The sequence below is a fragment of the Lonchura striata genome, chromosome 9 (genome assembly GCF_046129695.1).
Source record: "Lonchura striata isolate bLonStr1 chromosome 9, bLonStr1.mat, whole genome shotgun sequence".
Classification (NCBI taxonomy): Eukaryota; Metazoa; Chordata; class Aves; order Passeriformes; family Estrildidae; genus Lonchura; species Lonchura striata.
Window position 1 is genome coordinate 528,038 of NC_134611.1, and position 17,623 is coordinate 545,660.

The 17,623-nt window shown below is 38.1% G+C and overlaps 1 protein-coding gene across 5 annotated transcripts in view; it reads right to left on the minus strand.

Annotated features, from left to right (window-relative positions):
- The window catches only part of DNM3 (dynamin 3), a 169,226-nt gene that overhangs the window by 106,988 nt on the left and 44,615 nt on the right, over positions 1-17,623 (minus strand). For all 5 annotated transcript variants that reach the window (XM_021545820.2, XM_021545819.2, XM_077785251.1 and 2 more), the window contains one exon: positions 13,716-13,829. In XM_021545820.2, coding sequence (XP_021401495.1) covers positions 13,716-13,829 — 114 coding nt within the window. The remainder of the gene's footprint in view (positions 1-13,715; positions 13,830-17,623) is intronic.

The window sequence follows — 17,623 nt, forward strand, 5'->3', positions numbered from 1 at the left end:
AAAATTTCAGAAATAGCTATGTACAATTGCCTGCTATTATTTCAAGTCATTTATCAGCTGCAGACACCCATTCACTCTTCTGGAGTTCCCTGGATCATATCTAGTGTTTTTACAAAGCAGAGATACAAAATTTACAATTCCCCAGACACTTTCTATGGTAACTTTTTAGTGCAAAAAACGCACACTAATGACAGTTCAGCCACTTCACCAAGTAAATGCAGTCTGGGATTTTTTACAAACAAGAAGCACACAGCTCCTGTACTACACACACACTTCATGACCATTTCTAAGATGTCCATCCCATTCAGTGTGAAGAATGGCCTGGCACTACATTTCTCTCTGCAGTGGTCTGCAGTGTCTGGAGAAGAAAACAATCCAGCAGAAATAGAGCTATTTTCTTTTTCATAGTGGTCCTCCAAATAAGCATTAATGAAGAAGCTGGACTTCCCAAAATCCTTCATTTCCTCCAAGCTGAAAATCAAAGAATATTGTCAGCTTGTAGAAAATAATTTAATCATGGGGCTGAGTTCATAGGCACAGCAGAACATCAGTATGATGATAAGCTCAGGAAAAATGAAAGTTTATCGTTACCTTTGGAAGGCACTTAGTATAAACTATGGGTAACAGTTTATTATTGATACTGAGTGGAGCCTGCCATGCTGCTGCCGTGATGGCTGAAAGCACAGGACAGCCTCAGAAGCTAATTTGAAGCGGTTCAAATCCTGCTGTAGAGATGGGGAGCTATTCAGTGAAAGATCTCAAATATTTCAAATCTAGTCTCAACTTGGTATCAGAAGGAATGGAAATGTCAATTGGTTTTTTGGGCCTAGTCCTTTCCAAACAGAAATCAAGTGGAAAAGGAGGGATTTGGTCAAAATATCTAAGACAGATGCGTGTAAGCAGTTGAGCAGCCCTTAGGAAGGAAAGAAAAAGTGCATTAGAAGTCTGAATGGCTTTGCACTGTATTAGAGGTTCTCCCCAACAGGGCTTTAGCATCTTCCCAAGCTCCCAGAACAACCCAAACCCCCTGTTCTTCTTTATTCCTCTGAAGTTCTGCTTTTGCCAGGAAACAAAACTTAGAGGGAACAAATTTCCAGGCTGCAGTGTGGGGAGCTATTCTGGTTCTATTTAACCATCTCAGGAAAAACTCAGAGACTAATGCTGCCGCATTTGGCAGCAAGATTCCAAACTTGACTTCCCTCAGCCCTAAACCTGTTTGGCTCATTAATGTTTTGCCTTCTGTTTTATTCAGCCCACGTCCCTTTCTGCTGGTATGGAAAGAAGATCTCTGGAACGCTGTCTTTCCTTGACAACATAATTTCTTGCTCTTGGTGACACATGCAGTAAATAATCTCTGACAGTTCCTCACTGGGGAAAATCTGACTACTCTACTGAGGGTCCCACTCACAAAAATCATTCCTCAGTCTTTCCAAAATTGTATTCTTCTTCCACAAGGCAAGTACCAAGTGGGAATACCATAAAAAAGCCAGTCCCTACACATGCAGTGATACACAGACAAGGAGCCCTCCTGGTTTATCCATGCTCTACTTTCTCCCTCACTGCAGTTTTTATCTTCAAAAGCGCTTGCCCACCAATTCACTCTCTCTGATACACTTGTTGCTGGTTTTAAGAAAGTGAAGCACACATCACATTAAACCTCTCCAAACCTTTACCTCTGCTAATTAAACAAGAAACCCCAGCACTGCTTGGACACGTTAGTCCCCTGTGACCCAAATGGGAGAGCTGGAGGGTGCACATTCTGAAACAGACTCTCAGTGCTTAGCCACCCCACAAAGCAGCCTGAAGGTCACTTTTATTTTTAATTGGATTGAGAATCCAATTCCAACTCCTTAGCATCCAAGTTTGCTCCATTCATTCTCCCTGAAGTGAGAGAGAGCTCTGCAACCTGCACTGTACACACCTCTAGGAGCTATGGCTCTCAGAATCTGCTGGCACTTAGGAAGAACCAAATCATGCAGAAGTTATTTAGGACACCAGAGCTCACAGCACAGGTTTAGATTTACATACATTCCTGTCCTGGAAGCTGGTGGAGATCTACCTCTCAAGACACTGATATTTGCCTCAGAATTTCAGGCAGAAAAAGAACTGCAGGCACCAACTGCATCCATGCACACCCAGACACAATCTGCATATTCAGACCCAGACACAATCACCTCCAGGTTTGACCTGAGAAGAGCTAACGTGCTCTGTCAGCTGTTGTGTTAGACCATGGGCTAAGGCAGATTTTAAAAAGTAAAAATCCCACACAACAAAACAAATCTAAGTACAACACTTCGATTCAAGAGAATGAGTAACAAAGAAAAAAATTTACCGGAGAACAAGGCTGGTTGCCTGCAGGGAGAGTATCTTAAAATCTACGGTAAAGTCATAGTTGGCAAAATTCAATAGATCTGGTAAACATCAAAGATAAAATTCAGCAGAATAATTCCACCAAGCACCATTAAAAGAAAAATGGGACCAGCAGGGTTACCAGTGAAAAACAATGCCAGGCCTAATAGCACTGATCTACCAGAAGCAATTTATTATGACACCAGAAATAGCTATTTTCACAGTGGATGCTTGAAATGAAAACTTTAAAGCTTCTTTAAGTCTTGAGCTATAGCAAAGTATTCAACCAGCCAGCCAAAATAGCTGAAGGGAAATAGGAAGGCCACATGTGGAACTAATTACTCATGTAGAGGCTATGACAAAGAACATTTCTCCAGACTTTTCATGGGGGCTTCACTTTCAGGAAGTAACTCTAATTACTGTTCAAGTCTCGGCAGCCTGCATGCCGCTGACAGTTCCAAGAAAAAATGAACCTATTTGCCCTTTTCTTGGTCTGAAATGCCAAAATAGAAAAGCACAACTAGAGTCATTAAAAAGAAAGAAAATAAGCACTGGCTTATTACACTAGCTTCCTGAGCAGAATCCTTTTTATAAATTCTGTTTTTCAGTCTTCACAAAAGAGCAAATTCTGCATCTACATTAACTCGCTCTCTGTTGGCTGCAGTGAAACTGTACATCTTGACTTTTTACAGCTTTTCCATACTGGGGCCCACTTCCTGCCCAGTTGAAGAAAAAAATCTGGCCTGAAGATGAAATGACTGCTTAACATTACACTAAAACATCTGGTACCATTTTATACACAGACCCATGTCTGAGAGCAGGCAATTCTAGCGGTCTCACCAGCGGCACAGTGCATACCCAAACCTCCCCAGGGTGACATCATCCCATATATGGACTCTCAGGCCCAGCCCTCCCCCTTTTCCTGGTCCTAAATTCATTGCCAGATCCCCAGTCTGCTGCAAATGTGCCACGTCAAGACTGGAAATCACAGCACTTCAGTGTGTTTCAGTGAGTGCTGCAGAGTGTGAGAGAGAGCCGAGCACAACCCGTGATGCAGGAAGGCAGTTTTTCCCCGAGACTAAAAGAGGATTTAAAATAAATAAATAGACGCGTCCGGAGATCCTGCTCCGTCGCCCCAGTGTTCAGACTACCTGTTCAGGACAATGCTGTTGTACAGTAGTCTGCACATTGGTTAGACTGGGCAAGGGAAAGCGGCGGCGTGGACTATTGGGGACGCAAGTTGCTCTTGCCAAGGAGAAGACACTCATTGCTCCTTTCAGATCTCATATCCAGTATTTTTCTTCACAGGTTTTGCACACTAGGGAATAAGAAACGCTAAGGGACACTGTGAAAAAGGAGGACTGCAGAATAAAGCGGGGAAGACATTCTGGTAAGGCCTGCTTTGGAAGAACACCTGGCCTATGACCTGGCGAACCTAGGTGACTCCCCTCCCCCCTTCCTCCAGTCATCACTGCAAGAAAGATGGAGCTCTGATGGTGCACTAAAAGCCATGCAAGAAATGAGAGAGGTATATTGCCTAGAGGTACACTGCCTAGAGAAGTGTACAACAGTAAAGCTAAAGTCGATCATTTCTTTTTTACTAATTTTTTTAAAAAATTTAAAATAAAGCTTTATTCCCAACAAATCAAAAAGGTAAATTTAATTTTTTTATCCTTGAAGCTGTTAGTATAAATATTTAAGAAGTATATAATTTTTTTTCTTAGGCTTGCTAGAAGTATGTATTCTGAATAGCTCCTGTTGTGATCTATGATCTGAAGATCAATTTTTTAAAAAATTATTTTTGCTTAAAGTAATAAAATACTAGAAAAGAATGCATGAATAATAGTTTATATTATTGTAAAATATATTATATCACCTCTGGGAAAATTGTACTTAGTTTTTTATATGCAGTTGAAACTTCTTTGCAAGTAACTTATGCTAGATGTGCTAATGAAAACTGGGAGGGAAACTATAGAAAAACTAACTATTCCATGTTAGGCTTCTGCCATGTAGAATACAAAATCTTTGATTGTCAGGAAAAATTACCTTTTAAAGTTCAGGATGTGATGAAAAAAAAAAAAAATCACTCAATAAATAAAAGGGAAGAAAGAGCTTTCCAACCCGATACCTGGCTGGATATTGCATGGGAATGATCAGGACCGATTGATTGCTGCCGCTCTCATGTGTACTTTGAATTGCTGATAATTCTTCTACCATTCCAAATGATAAGTTACTTTGTCCTGAATCCCACTGATAAAAATGGAATTTGTAAACCAATGCAGAAGTTTGCTTTGGTGAATTTCCAGCTGTCCTGGTAGGGGAAAAAAACCCTCAGGCTGAATGAAATCCCCATGGACAAAATAATACAAAAAGTCTGGGCTGCAATTTGATACCAGCCGAACTCCAGAGTCAGCTCCCCTAAAGTTAACAGTAGTAGCAAACTACTGCGACCGGAAAAAAATCCCACCTATATGGTGCTCATTATTGCCAAGAAGGCTTGCAATAGCTGTACTGTAAAAAGAAATAGCATAAATATGCAGCCATTAATATTATAACCAACTGATTTTGCAGAAGGTGCTCTGTATTTTAGACAGCCTTTATGCTATAATTTCTTTATTTAAAAAATCTGTATATTATGCTGACCTTTTCCATCGCTCCTTCAATAATCAATAAAGGAGCTTTTGGGGAGAACTGGTCAAATAGTGTTGGTGTGATGGTGCCTGGACTGGCTGCCTTAAAGCTTACAAAGCAAGGACTAGCACTGTCATTTCCCTCTGCCTCCCAGCAAAACTTTTATTTTAATCAAAAAAAAAAAAATTAAGATATATATATACACTTGTAAGTTATTCAGCCTCTCTTCCTTTTTTTTTTTTTTTCAGAAGATTATTTTTAGGATTCACTTAGTGGAGTTTAATCCATTTTAGTATGAGTAGATGGAATTTTTATTCTCATTCTGCTTTAAAGCGGAGTTAGAACACACATATAAATGTGGTTATTAAGAGAAAATCTGAAGCAATAGGAATAAATTAAAGGAATGGAACTAGAATCAAACTGGCATTAATATTCCTCAATCTTTATGTATGATTGTTGTTTTAGGCATCACAAATCTTAAAAGTTTTATGACTTAGATTCTGCTTAAACAGTAGAAAAATGTTTCCAAATTTTGTAAAGAAACTCACTCAGTTTTGCTTTCAAGGGGAATATGATAGTTGGCAATTTTTTTTTTCTCTAATGCTTACTTTCAAAGCTACTTTTTTTTTTTTTTTTTTTTAATTCTGATCTAGAAATTAAGGAAGGAAATACTGTTATCCAGGGAATAATAGGCTCTCCATGAAAATAGTGTTGCAGATAGCCTGTGTTAACTTTTGCTAAATAAGCAAGGACGATGGAAACACATGGAACGAGTGTTTCTCTTATCTTCAGCCCACTATTTGCATTAATCTTTATTTTAAATGACCTTTCTGGATTTAGGAAGTGATTCCCCTCCCATACACCCATGACTCTTCAAAGTTACATTTTTAGACTGGAAGGCTGAGATCGAGGAGGCCCCCTTGGCATGGGGCTTGGAAAGGAGGCGGGGGGGACATGCAGAGTGCAAAGCAGCCGATACGGAAAGAAAGGCTGCATTGTTAGCAATGAATAAGGAAGTATATCGACCTCAGCTCAGTAATCAAAACATTTTCAAAGTCAATTAAATGATTCTGTGGTTCTTAAAACACTGCTGGTTTAGTTGAAACAATTTCTAGTTGATCATAGCCACAGAGAAGAGATTTCAATAATTGTAAAACAAGATGCTTTAAACGTGCATATCAACAAACACAAATAGGCTGCATATAAATATTTCAAGAGAAAAAAAAAAAAACAAAAAACAAAATACCACCAAATATTACTTTTTTGTAATAATAAAAAAAGAAATTAGCAGGACCCAATGCATACTAATCATGATGAGAGTTCTTTAAAGCCAGGACAATACCAATGCTTAAGCCTGTTGCATGAATGGATAAATATTACTATAAAATGCACATTAAAGCCAGTAGGAACATTTAAATAGGTGAGCGTTTCAATATAACAGACTTTCCTTCATCTTTAGGAAGTGTATTTTTTTAAGTGCACTCAAAAAAATTAAATAGGGAAGAGGAAGAAAATATTTCAAACCTTTTCTGACCATTCCTTTAATGTTAAAAATAAAAGGAAAAGAGAGAGAAGGGTGGGGGAAAGTCAGCTAACTTTACAGAAATAAATATAGATCAAATAAGTATCCAAATGTGAAGAAACCTAGTTACTTTAAAAAAAAACAAAAAAAAACCAAAAAAAAAACATGTCATTTGCCATCTTTCTGCCTTGTCATTTAGCTGCATGTTGTCTCCTGTATGACCACTGCCAGTGCTATTTAGTGCATCTGTATTTTCAGAGCATGAAGATACTGCCACCCGCCCCACGCTCCTTGCCCCCCTTCCTGTACTATCACTGTGCCTCCAGACCACCCAAGCATCATTTCTAGATGGAAAATATTATAACCAAAATGGCAAAATATCTGCAGAAAAATTCCATGCTTCTACATAGAATGTTCATTATAATCTTTCAATCAAAATCTATTAAGCAGATTGGAAAATGAAAAGCCCTAAACTTTAATGTGTTGGGTTTTTAAAATAATATATTTTAATCAAGAGCGTAACTTTACTTTTATTTGTAAAAGGCTTTGTTTCCTGAACTGTACTTTATTTAGGGAAAAAAAAATCTTAATTGAAATACTATTAAGGGTCAGGATTAAACCCACAAAAAGACAGGAAATGCCAGAGTTAAGAATGAAACTTTCCTGAATTATTCTACTGTAGTTCTGTACTGCATTTTACACAGCATTGCAAAGCAGTATCTAAAAATAACAGCCTTCCCTTAAATAAAGAGTCCTGATCACAACTGGAGAGAATACATATCTCAATTCAGTTTCCAAGGTACCAATATTTAAAGTCAGGTCCTTAACATAAATTTCTGTAAATATAATATTGGCAATCATAAGATTTTTTTTTTTATTATGAGTATTCTAAAATATTCTCAAGTCCTTTACTGACTCAGTGTGTCAACCAGACACAGCACACAAAAATGTTAAGCTCTTTAAGCAAGTTAACTACAGTTCAAAGGAATTTCAGTTTTTAAATGAAAATCAAGTGGAAATATTACTCTAGTCATGTCTAGCAGCATCCAGTGAATTAACTGAAGGGAAAACAAACTTGCCTCTGTTAAGATGTAAAGCTTTTTGCTGATTCTTTGATGAATTCTCCTTGTGTACAGTTTTTAGAAAGACAGCACAAAGTTTCCACTTACGATTTTTCTCCCAGCACAACCTCCCTTACAGTTGTTAACCAAAAATCTATTCTAGAAAATCCATACTTCTGCTATACTAATATTCTGTACTATAGGTTGCCAACAACTTTGACTGTACAATTCTTTATTTCAAGAAGGACCCATAACACAGAAAGTTAGACTTATTTTCTTCCAGACTAAAGATTTTTCATTTTTTTAGCAACTAAATGCAGGAGTTAAATCTGATTAAATCTATGAAACAATCAGTGTATTATATCTATTTTAAAAATACTTATAATTTTCCACTTCTGTTTTTCTTCAAAATGGTAAAGCAGGCAGCAAGAAATGGAAAGTTAAAACATACACTTAAAATTTTACTTTTAGCTATAAAAATTTAAGTCAGCATTTTATAAAGACAAAACATTTAATGCACTGGAATTAATTTTTTGTCTCTGAATTAATTAGCCATTTTTTGTGGTTGATTCATTTATTTAAAGATCTTATTCCACCTTGTTACGTTCAAGGAAAATTTTATTCATAAAATTGATAAACTTAACCTGCATAGTCAATTTGTATATTAACTGAAATGCCTATTATTCTTTACAGCAAAATTATTAGAGAAATAACACCTGAATAATTACATATTGATGTATTATTAGTTTAATATAAAACCTTAGCACTATCTCCACCTTTAATCTCTGGTAATTTATAATCAGTTTTCAGGCTGGACTCAAAATTGTTTGGCTGCTATTCTGAATGGGGTATGTTTGAGAAGGGTTTGAAAGCACAACTTTGTTGATTACCTATGGTGGCACTAGCGAGCAACAGAGATTCAAGAACACCCTTACAAATCAGAAACATTTAATCTGTAGAGAAAATTAATACAATTATTCTTTTCCCCCTTTAAGGTTCCAATGGGTTTTATACCTTCTGAAACAATACCCCAGAACTGTGTCAAATCTCACTGCAAAGTTGGATTACAGTCACTGTGTGTAGAGACAGTGTACAGAGAAAATTCAGCAAAGCAGCACATCTTGTGATGTGAAATGATGCTATTTACATGCTTTTGATCTTTAGCATAGTCCATATTTGACAGAAAAAAAACTTACTGAAGTTTTATGAGGCCCATTTATCTTGTCAGAAAGTACAGATTTTGAGACAAAGCAAAATTTAAATAGCATGCAGACCAAAATACAAAAAAGAATGTAATACATGTACAGCTATCACATATTAGAAAAATTGAACCAAAATGAAATCAGTTTTCTTTCCAGCACATTCTCTATAATGGGGTTAATGTGTAAGTTGCAGCCTCCATTTATACAGAAGGATCTTTATTTTTAACGTCCCGGATTATTGTACTTATCTGCTCCTAGAAAATATGCACTGTATAAACATATCCTTTATCTTGAACTTCAGTATTTCTGTGCTTCCATGAAGAGTAAAAACATCTGGTTAAATTACTATGTGTGAGTACAGTGTGCAGGCAAAACCCTGTACAAATTGCATATAAAATAAACCACGACTTCAGTTCTTTTTGCTTTTCCAAACATTCAGTGTGAGCAGTCTGTTGAAATTGCATCCCTGATATGTGTCAGCACAATGATAACTCATGTACCAAGCTTCTTTTCTGAATAAAACCAAGTTCTGTTCTTGTTCTGCAGCTGCCAATGTTTTAAAGTTTAATTCTGTTATGTGTGTTCCCCCCTACAAACACCCCCTAAAGTGGACTGGCACAAAGTGTTGCACAGCAGCGGCGATGGCTCCAAGGGACTGGCTGGACGGAGTTGTCATGTGTCTGCCTGTCTACACTTGCTGTGCAGAACATCCTCTCACCTGTACAGCAGGCACAGACAGGCAGTCGCATGACAACCCAGCCTGAGGGACAGCCGCCAGTGGGACCCCGCTCTGACAGCCCAGAGCATCTGCAGCACCAGCTCCAGCCAAGAGTCGCTCTGGACCTCAGACGGCCGGTCAGTCACCAAGCCCAGAGTCAAAGCAGCACTGCCTGTCAAGTACAATAAAACCCACTGCTGAAATTGTTACTGTGCTTCCTATAGTACTCTTTTCCTAGTTGTTCTCACGAGCTCACTAACAGTAAGTTGGATTTATCCGCAGCCCTGCGGCACGGCCGTGTGTTCTGTCCTCCCGTTTGCTTCCCAGGCATTGCTCCATTCCTGCTGTATTAAACCCCCCAACATTCCTGCTCTCCACAGAAGCCAAGAGCAGCTTATTGTGTGGCAAGTTCATTCTGTAAACATACACAATGTCAGACCTTAGAGGAAACTTCTCCCCTTTCCACTCTTCCACCTCCTCCCTCATTTTTGTAAGTTCGCTCTCAAATCTCACATCATTTTACAACTGGGAACAAACTGTTAAATTATAATACAAACTGCATCCATCACTGATGTTGGCAATAGTATCATTTACTATTGAAACAAAATGGAAATATTTTCTTTGGAAATAAGACGACAGGAGATTTTTCTCCATCAATGTAAATTTCACATTTTCATAAATTCTAATCCTAGAGTCCAGCTTGGCATCCTCAGCACGGCAATAATGCCAGTGAAATCTCTGGATGCTTTAGAACGAAGAATAAAATCACATTCTATGACTGTGCACCATAACAATGCTACACCACTTTACAAATGGTATCCATACCTTTACAGTAAAGAGGTTTTTTTATTCACGAGATAGAATGACATGCCACATTCCCAAAATCCATTTCATCCTAATGCAGAAGTGGCTAATTCACAAACATCAGATTTGCAGGTTGACTCCCAAATGAACCTTAGTTAATGCTACTAAAAATATAGTCAAAACTAAGAGCTAAAATGCTTAGATTTAATAATTTGTGTGTGTAGGTATGCCTTATAATGCTTCAGCTAGGATTACATGGAATACTCTATGAAATAAATCTGTATTTGTGAGGTCACGGAGTGTGCTGATCTTGCACTTGTTTACAGCAGTCTTAACGCCAGTACACAGCACTTTCCTTGCTTGGTTTTTAAGTAGAAAAGCACAAAGTCATGATACTGGTCACACAGCAAAGTTACAAACAGAAGCAACTGCGTGCAGGATCAGAAAGTATTCCATGTTAGTTCTCCCACAACTGATACTGTAACTGCTCTAAGAACACTGTTCAAACATCAACCTGGCATTTCCAGAACTGCAAGTCTAAAAACCCATTCTTAAGCACTGAATCCCTCTCATCAGGAATAAAATCCTAGTGTATGTTTGACAGACAAAACCATGTGAAGAAAACAATTGTTTCTTTTCTAATACTGATATCATACAGGAAAATCTGAAATCTTTTGCCATTAATAACTTGCTTCTAAATACATTGTACTGTGGATTTATCACTTACAAAGCTGCACCTCACAAAGGCATTAACATCCCTCTAACAGTACTAGCGAGCCACCACTAGTGATTTTGATCTCAGAGCAAATTCCAGACTAGAAAACAGGCTCAGCTTACACTAGAGGGGGTACACAGCCCTGGAGGCCCCAGCAGGCACTGGAGCTTTGCAAAGCACATTGTCAGAGCTCTCTGGTACACAGCTGCTGCAGCACTGGCTACAGGCACAGAGGGCACAAACTCCTCAGCATGGCAAGGGAAGCCAGGTGAGAGCTGACCCTGCACCTTCTCCAGCTGCCAGGGAAAAGCTCCCGACCTGCCCGGGCAGGGGCTGGGGGCTCTGAACTCCCCACGACCTCGCAGGGCACAGCCAGACACACAAACACAGGGATCACTTCTCACATCACCAGACTGCACACCTCACGGGGGGGAAACACCCCCACACAGACACTCCAGCCAGCAGCTGAGGAGTCTTACTGATTTTTCAGTCTCACTGAGAAGGACCAGTAAAAAAAAAAAAATAAATAAAAACCCAACAATTAAAAAACAAACAAACAAAAAAACAAAAACAACCCCCCCCAAAAAAAAAACAAAACACCCCAAAAAACCCAAAACCAACCAACCAAACAAAAAACCCACCAAAAAGCATAACTTCATAAACTCTTTTACAGAACAAAATAATCAAATTATACAGCTAATCTGTACTTAAGGAGCAACTTCTTTCACCAGCAGAACATGGAATAATACTCTACCATTATCCTTTGCAATTATCTTCTTACCACTCTAAGAAACTCCTGAATGATCTCCCATGGCCTGAATTAACTACTGACATTTTCATGACCTTCAAAATATAACTGTTTGGCAATTAAGAGACATTATCTTAAAATATGCATATGGAAATCACACAGTGGCCATTTCCTTCTGAGTACTTTCATGAGCTTCCCAGGTGACTCTCCCCAGCAGATTGTCAAAACTATATATTTTTGAAGTTGCACAGCACAAGATGTACCATTAAGATTTTCAGGAATTTTTATATTTCTCACTAAACAAAAATCAGAGTTAAAAAAAAATAACAAAACTACCTAAAAATATTGCCACAGTTCATCTTGGATGCACCTCCAGCTGCTTGAGATAAAACAGCAGGTGTGTAAGTTTTGCCACATTGCTTGTTTTAGTTAAGCCTTTATCTTACCTAAGAAAACTGGTTCTAGTAACTTCAAGGCAGATCACAAAAAAACAAAAACTTCAAATTTTCTAATTCATAAAGTCACTTCTGCATATTTTTCAAATTCTAGCAATCTGAGAATAAAATTTCCGCCCTTGACATCTGTCCCTTGGCGCCTCCCCTCTGCCTGACATGCACTGTTTTTTCTGTTACACTAAATTTGAATCCCTTTAAAACTTAAATAAAAGGGCAAGGGGCAAAATCCTCAAGATTAATCTAATTTGTCCCTCTGCCTTAAAGTCTATCCTGAAATAGCTATGGACTGGGGGAAAAAACCAATTTCTGAGCAGCACAGTTGCACCCTCAGCAGCATTACTGAAGGAGTTCCACATCCTGGATTTGCAGGACTTGGGAAAGCTCTCCCTTATGCACTGCAGGCCCTCTCCCCAGGGCTTCCAGAGAATCCACTGCAGTGAAACACCACGGTAGTTTAAAGAGAATATGAATTTGCAGAATCCCCATCAACCTGTTTTGTTGGGATCAACCAGTGTTTTGATTATTACTTAGCATAAGATTAAAAGATTGAGTGATGCTTTAGAGCTTTAAAGCTTTCTCTTTACCTGTGCATCTTCTATCCATCTAGCTGGTTCACCCTAAAAATCAATAATTTCTTACTAAAATAATTTAATTTTTTTAGGAGGGGGGGGACCCAAATAGGAAATAATACTTTTTTTTTTTTAATGTAGCCCTACTTTTCTACAAAAACCAACACAAACCTTACAAAAATTCAAAAAAGCCTTTACCATAAATCTGATGGCACACATAATCCTTTTTTAACCTTCAAAATACTGCTGGAGTCTTGGATAAAATGTATCACTATACACACTGTTGAAAAAATCATTAAACAGAACAGACAAGTTGCCTAACAATACATTTAAGGTGAGCAATGTGGATGTCTTTTTCTTTATTTCCATATTACTCACCTCAGATTTACTGGTCACCCAAAAAGGTGCATATTTTGTCAAATTTGAAAATCCACAGCAAACAGCTAGAGAACTCTGCAGATGGGCTTTTCATCCTCTCAGAACATAAGACCAGAGAGCAGCTGTTTTCATTAAATCAGTTGCTGTAGTTACTTTCAGAAGTAAATTTACCCAGATAATTTATGATCAGCTTGAAGTAGATGTACAAGATAACCCAAGCAAGGATAGGACAATAAGCAGAGTATTTCAGAACATCCTGGGACTTTCTCCTTTTTTCTTTTTTAAAGCAATGTGTGCAAATCACAGGAAGATAAGAAAAAAGTAAAACCAACAAAAAATACCCCATACCACACCCTGTGTTTGTTATCAGCATTTCAACAGAAGTCTTAGACAGTCAGCGTTCTCCATGAATCAAACCAGAAATTTAAATTAACACAGCTAAAATCTTAGAACAATCTCTCAGTTCAGGTTTACACAAACTAATTAAATATTTCAAGTTGATACCAGAATACTGTATGAATACTGGGGTTTTCCCCAACAGAAAAATGTTCTTCATTCCTTACCTCATCATCTTTATACCAGGACAAGCTCTCTGCAGTCAGGACGAACCAGTATTCCTTGGATCCTCCTTTCATGATGCCAATGTTGTTGATGGTGAGCCAGCCTTTCCGGATGACCTATGCAGAGGTGCAGTCAGGTACAAGTTTAGTTCATTATTCACTTGACAGAGTTCTGTTGTTGCATTCATTCTTTTAAATAAAGATTTGCTAAATGAAACACAAACAGGTGCATTTTTTCAGTCTCTGGGAAATTCAACAATTTTTGCAGCACTCAAAAAAGAAAAAAATAACAAAGTATTATATTTTCAGTCTAAAGGTTGGAGAAAGAGAGAAGCCTACCTATCAGAATGTTTTACTTCAGCAAGTGTAAGTGTGATAAGGATCAGGTAAGCTTGAAGATATTTATTTGCTGTATATGAACACATTGTGAAAGCCCACACAACTTAATCTCTGACTACACTGTTCTGCTCTAATTTTTAAGGTCATCCCTAAAGGTGAATACCAGGAAAAGCACCTAAATTCTGGTAAAGTGAGTGGCTTCTGACACATACTGAGGATTTTCAGAAGTGGTTATATGAAGTGACAAAGGGGAGAGGTCTTCTAAATTTAAGTTAAAATGAAGGCAGGAAGATATAAGGTGAGGCATGTGAGAGCATTTTCTTCTATAGAAGAGAAAAAGAAAAGAGGGAAAAGAAAAACCTTAGGCAGCAATAAAAATCAAGGGGAAAATAGATAAAGCAAAGCTTTGTAACATAGATACAAGCAAAAGATGAAAGAAACAGATGTGAACATACCTATAAATACTAAGACCAGGAGGATGCATCATGCACAAAGAAAGGGGGACAGTAGAAACCTAAGAGAAATGAGACAACTCCCCAGCAGAAGAGTATAACCATGAAAATTCATTTACAGATGAGATGGAAACTTTCAATTTTATTGGAACAGCCACTGTTGTCCAATATAAATGAGAAAGCAAACATTCCTTCCTATCATGCTCTGAACAAGACCGGAGAATCCTCCCAATCACAAATGCAAGGAACCTCAGCTCTTCTTTCTCCCCACAGCAACAGCCTTCACTTGCCAATGGAATATTGGGACACAAAAAAGTGCTCAAAGAAGCCCTTCAGAACCCTCTCAACAAGCTCCACAGACACCGACTTGTGTGACCAAACACGAGTTTCCTCTTGTATTTAAAGAAACATGAGACCAACGTTCCTCTCATAAGGCTTTACAAAACCAGTAACTCCAATACCAACAACTCACCAAAGAAGAACATTGCTCACCATCTATTCTTTGCCATCTATAAAAGTTTCAGAACCAGAATTCACTCCTTTTCTTCCTGGATGTTCATGCAAGCTCCTAAAAAAAAACAGCTTTGGTTTTGCACAGGGTAAGGGACTGAATTATATTTGATAACTAAACCAAAGAAGTTGCACCTGAAAAGCAGGAAATTGTATGGAAATGCACATAATCCAAGAGTATCAGTTTCATTTCAAAGACGATATAAAACATGTTTTCCCATTTACTACAACCAGGCCGGCAGTGTAAGAAAAGTCCTGACGGTCCAAACACAGGCTGTAAGTTTTCAGCCTGTAAGAAAATCTCTAAGAAAACATTGATTTGGGTCTGAAACCACAGTAAGGGATGAGAGAACAGAGCATGATTCCTGTAAAGAGACTCAAGGGTATGGCACAAGCTCCAGTGCAGCACATCTCCCCATAAATGTGCAACCATCACGGGGTGTGAACAGAAACAAGGTGACTTGCAAGGACAATCCCTGGTCACTGTCTCATAAAGGAAGGAATTTGCCAGTAGTTTCCTCAAAAATCCTGTGTGTTGAGGATTAGATCCAGCTGTCGTTCCCACACAACCCTGCAGAAGAGTAGAACATCAGCCTGCACCAATATTCTGGGTGTGTGTTTTTCATGTGAAATTTCTAGACTTGTTTATCTATACCCCTCTGGGAAATCTGGACTCTACAACAGGTCATAACAACCTAAAATACTAGGAAGCTGTTCCAGGGGATACCAAGAGGGAGGAGATGAGCTCAGTGTGCTAAGCCCATGTCCTTTTCATTGAATTTTCCCATTTCCCAGGCACACTCTGTTAACTCCAAAAAGTTACACTTACAGAAGACTCAACATCAGTGTTGGATGTAAAGGAGGAGATGTTGGATCAAGGTGTAATGCAAGAAAAGGTGAGATAAAGGAACATAGTTTCACTTTCCAGAGAAGCCGAATGACACCTTAGACTATGGCCAAATTCTAAAAAAAAAAACACCAAACCCTCAAGCCATATTTTAGAAGTCCCCCTACACAGGCAATAAGAGGGTAAGACACTTCTGAAGTTCAGAAAACTCTGAAGGAGAGGTATTATTTTGGAGTTTTTTAAACTGTTGTGTTAACTATGTTTTATAGCACTTCAGCTTGAAAAATGAAAGCACTGTGTTTCATTATTGGTCTCACTAGTTCATTTTCTCATTGGGTTGTATCTAAGAGATCCATTTCACTATTTTCTATGATATTTCTAAATGTCATTCTGTGCAGAGCGGATGTCAGTGACATAAGTTATGAACCTCAGGAAGGTGAAAAACATGGGCACAGCCAGAAGCTCCTGGAGACAATATTCTGACCGGTAGCTGGACTCCATGCACAGGATGAACAAGAGATGACACAGTTCCTTCCTTCAGGATCCTGATACCTAATCTGGGTGACTGAAAAATGAAACTTGGAGCCTCTCAATGCACACGAACAAGCCAGAAGGAAATCACTTTCTCATAGTTCAGCTGCACAAAACCCAAATCATATTTGTTGTTCTTACCCTCCACCACTTCATGGATAAACAGGAAAGCAGGATTTGACACAATAAGCACATTTTATATGTTGCTGCATTACTTTAATTACATTAAATCAAATAAGGCATTTGTAAAAGAAATATATTGAAAGAAATGGGACACTTTTGATTCTCTAAAGAAGTATTTGAAGGATGACTTCAAGATAAGTGAGATACTTGAAACTGGGCAGAGAGAAACACAAGAGTGAGAATCATGAGACTGGACACTCCTCCAAGGAGACAAGCAGCAGTAATTGTTAACGTAACACCATTAAAGTTGTGTTGTGTAACTACACTGAAATAATTCTGATCCCAGAACACAACTCCCAGTACCACTCCATCTTCCAGCCGCTGTCATTACAACATGTGCTTCCAAACAGTAAGCACATTGAGAAAATAAAAATTACAAAAACTACTCAGGGAGGTGCCCTTAGAAACTGCTGATTCTTTGTTTTCAGTCATGAAGATCCTCATGCTACAGAAGCTGTAACGTATTAGAGGGGAAACCTAATCTAATATTTCACTGTAATTTGCCAAATGTCACAGCATAAACTGATCAGATCTGCTCTGATAAGGAACACAACCGAGATCTTGTGACATTGGTTCCCTACAAATCACTGCACAATATATTACATAACTTAAAACTAGTGACAGAGCCTGAAGTCCTAAAAGTATGTCTGCTTTAAAGAAAAATTTAGTCTTTACTGGAGCAAAGCTCTTAGGGGTAAAAAACTGAAATATACTTCCAAATATAGCTAAACAAAAACTGAGGTATGTCAAACATGAAGGGATATTAACCTAAAAAATAGTTAAAGGCTATTTAGAACAGCAATACTCCTCTAGACTTGATGAAGTGAAAATTGAAAAACAGCAGGTCTCATGCCGCTAAATTTTGAAATATTTTTGAATGTGTTAGCTCATAGGCACCATGATCTTTCATAGAAATACTGACATTTCTTAACAGAATAGCTCTGTTATGATTTTTCATGACACTTCACTGACCATGGCAAAAGTCTCCACTTCCAACTGGTTGCTTAAAAATTGTATAAGCATTTTTTTCCTGGGTCATGCATGATAAT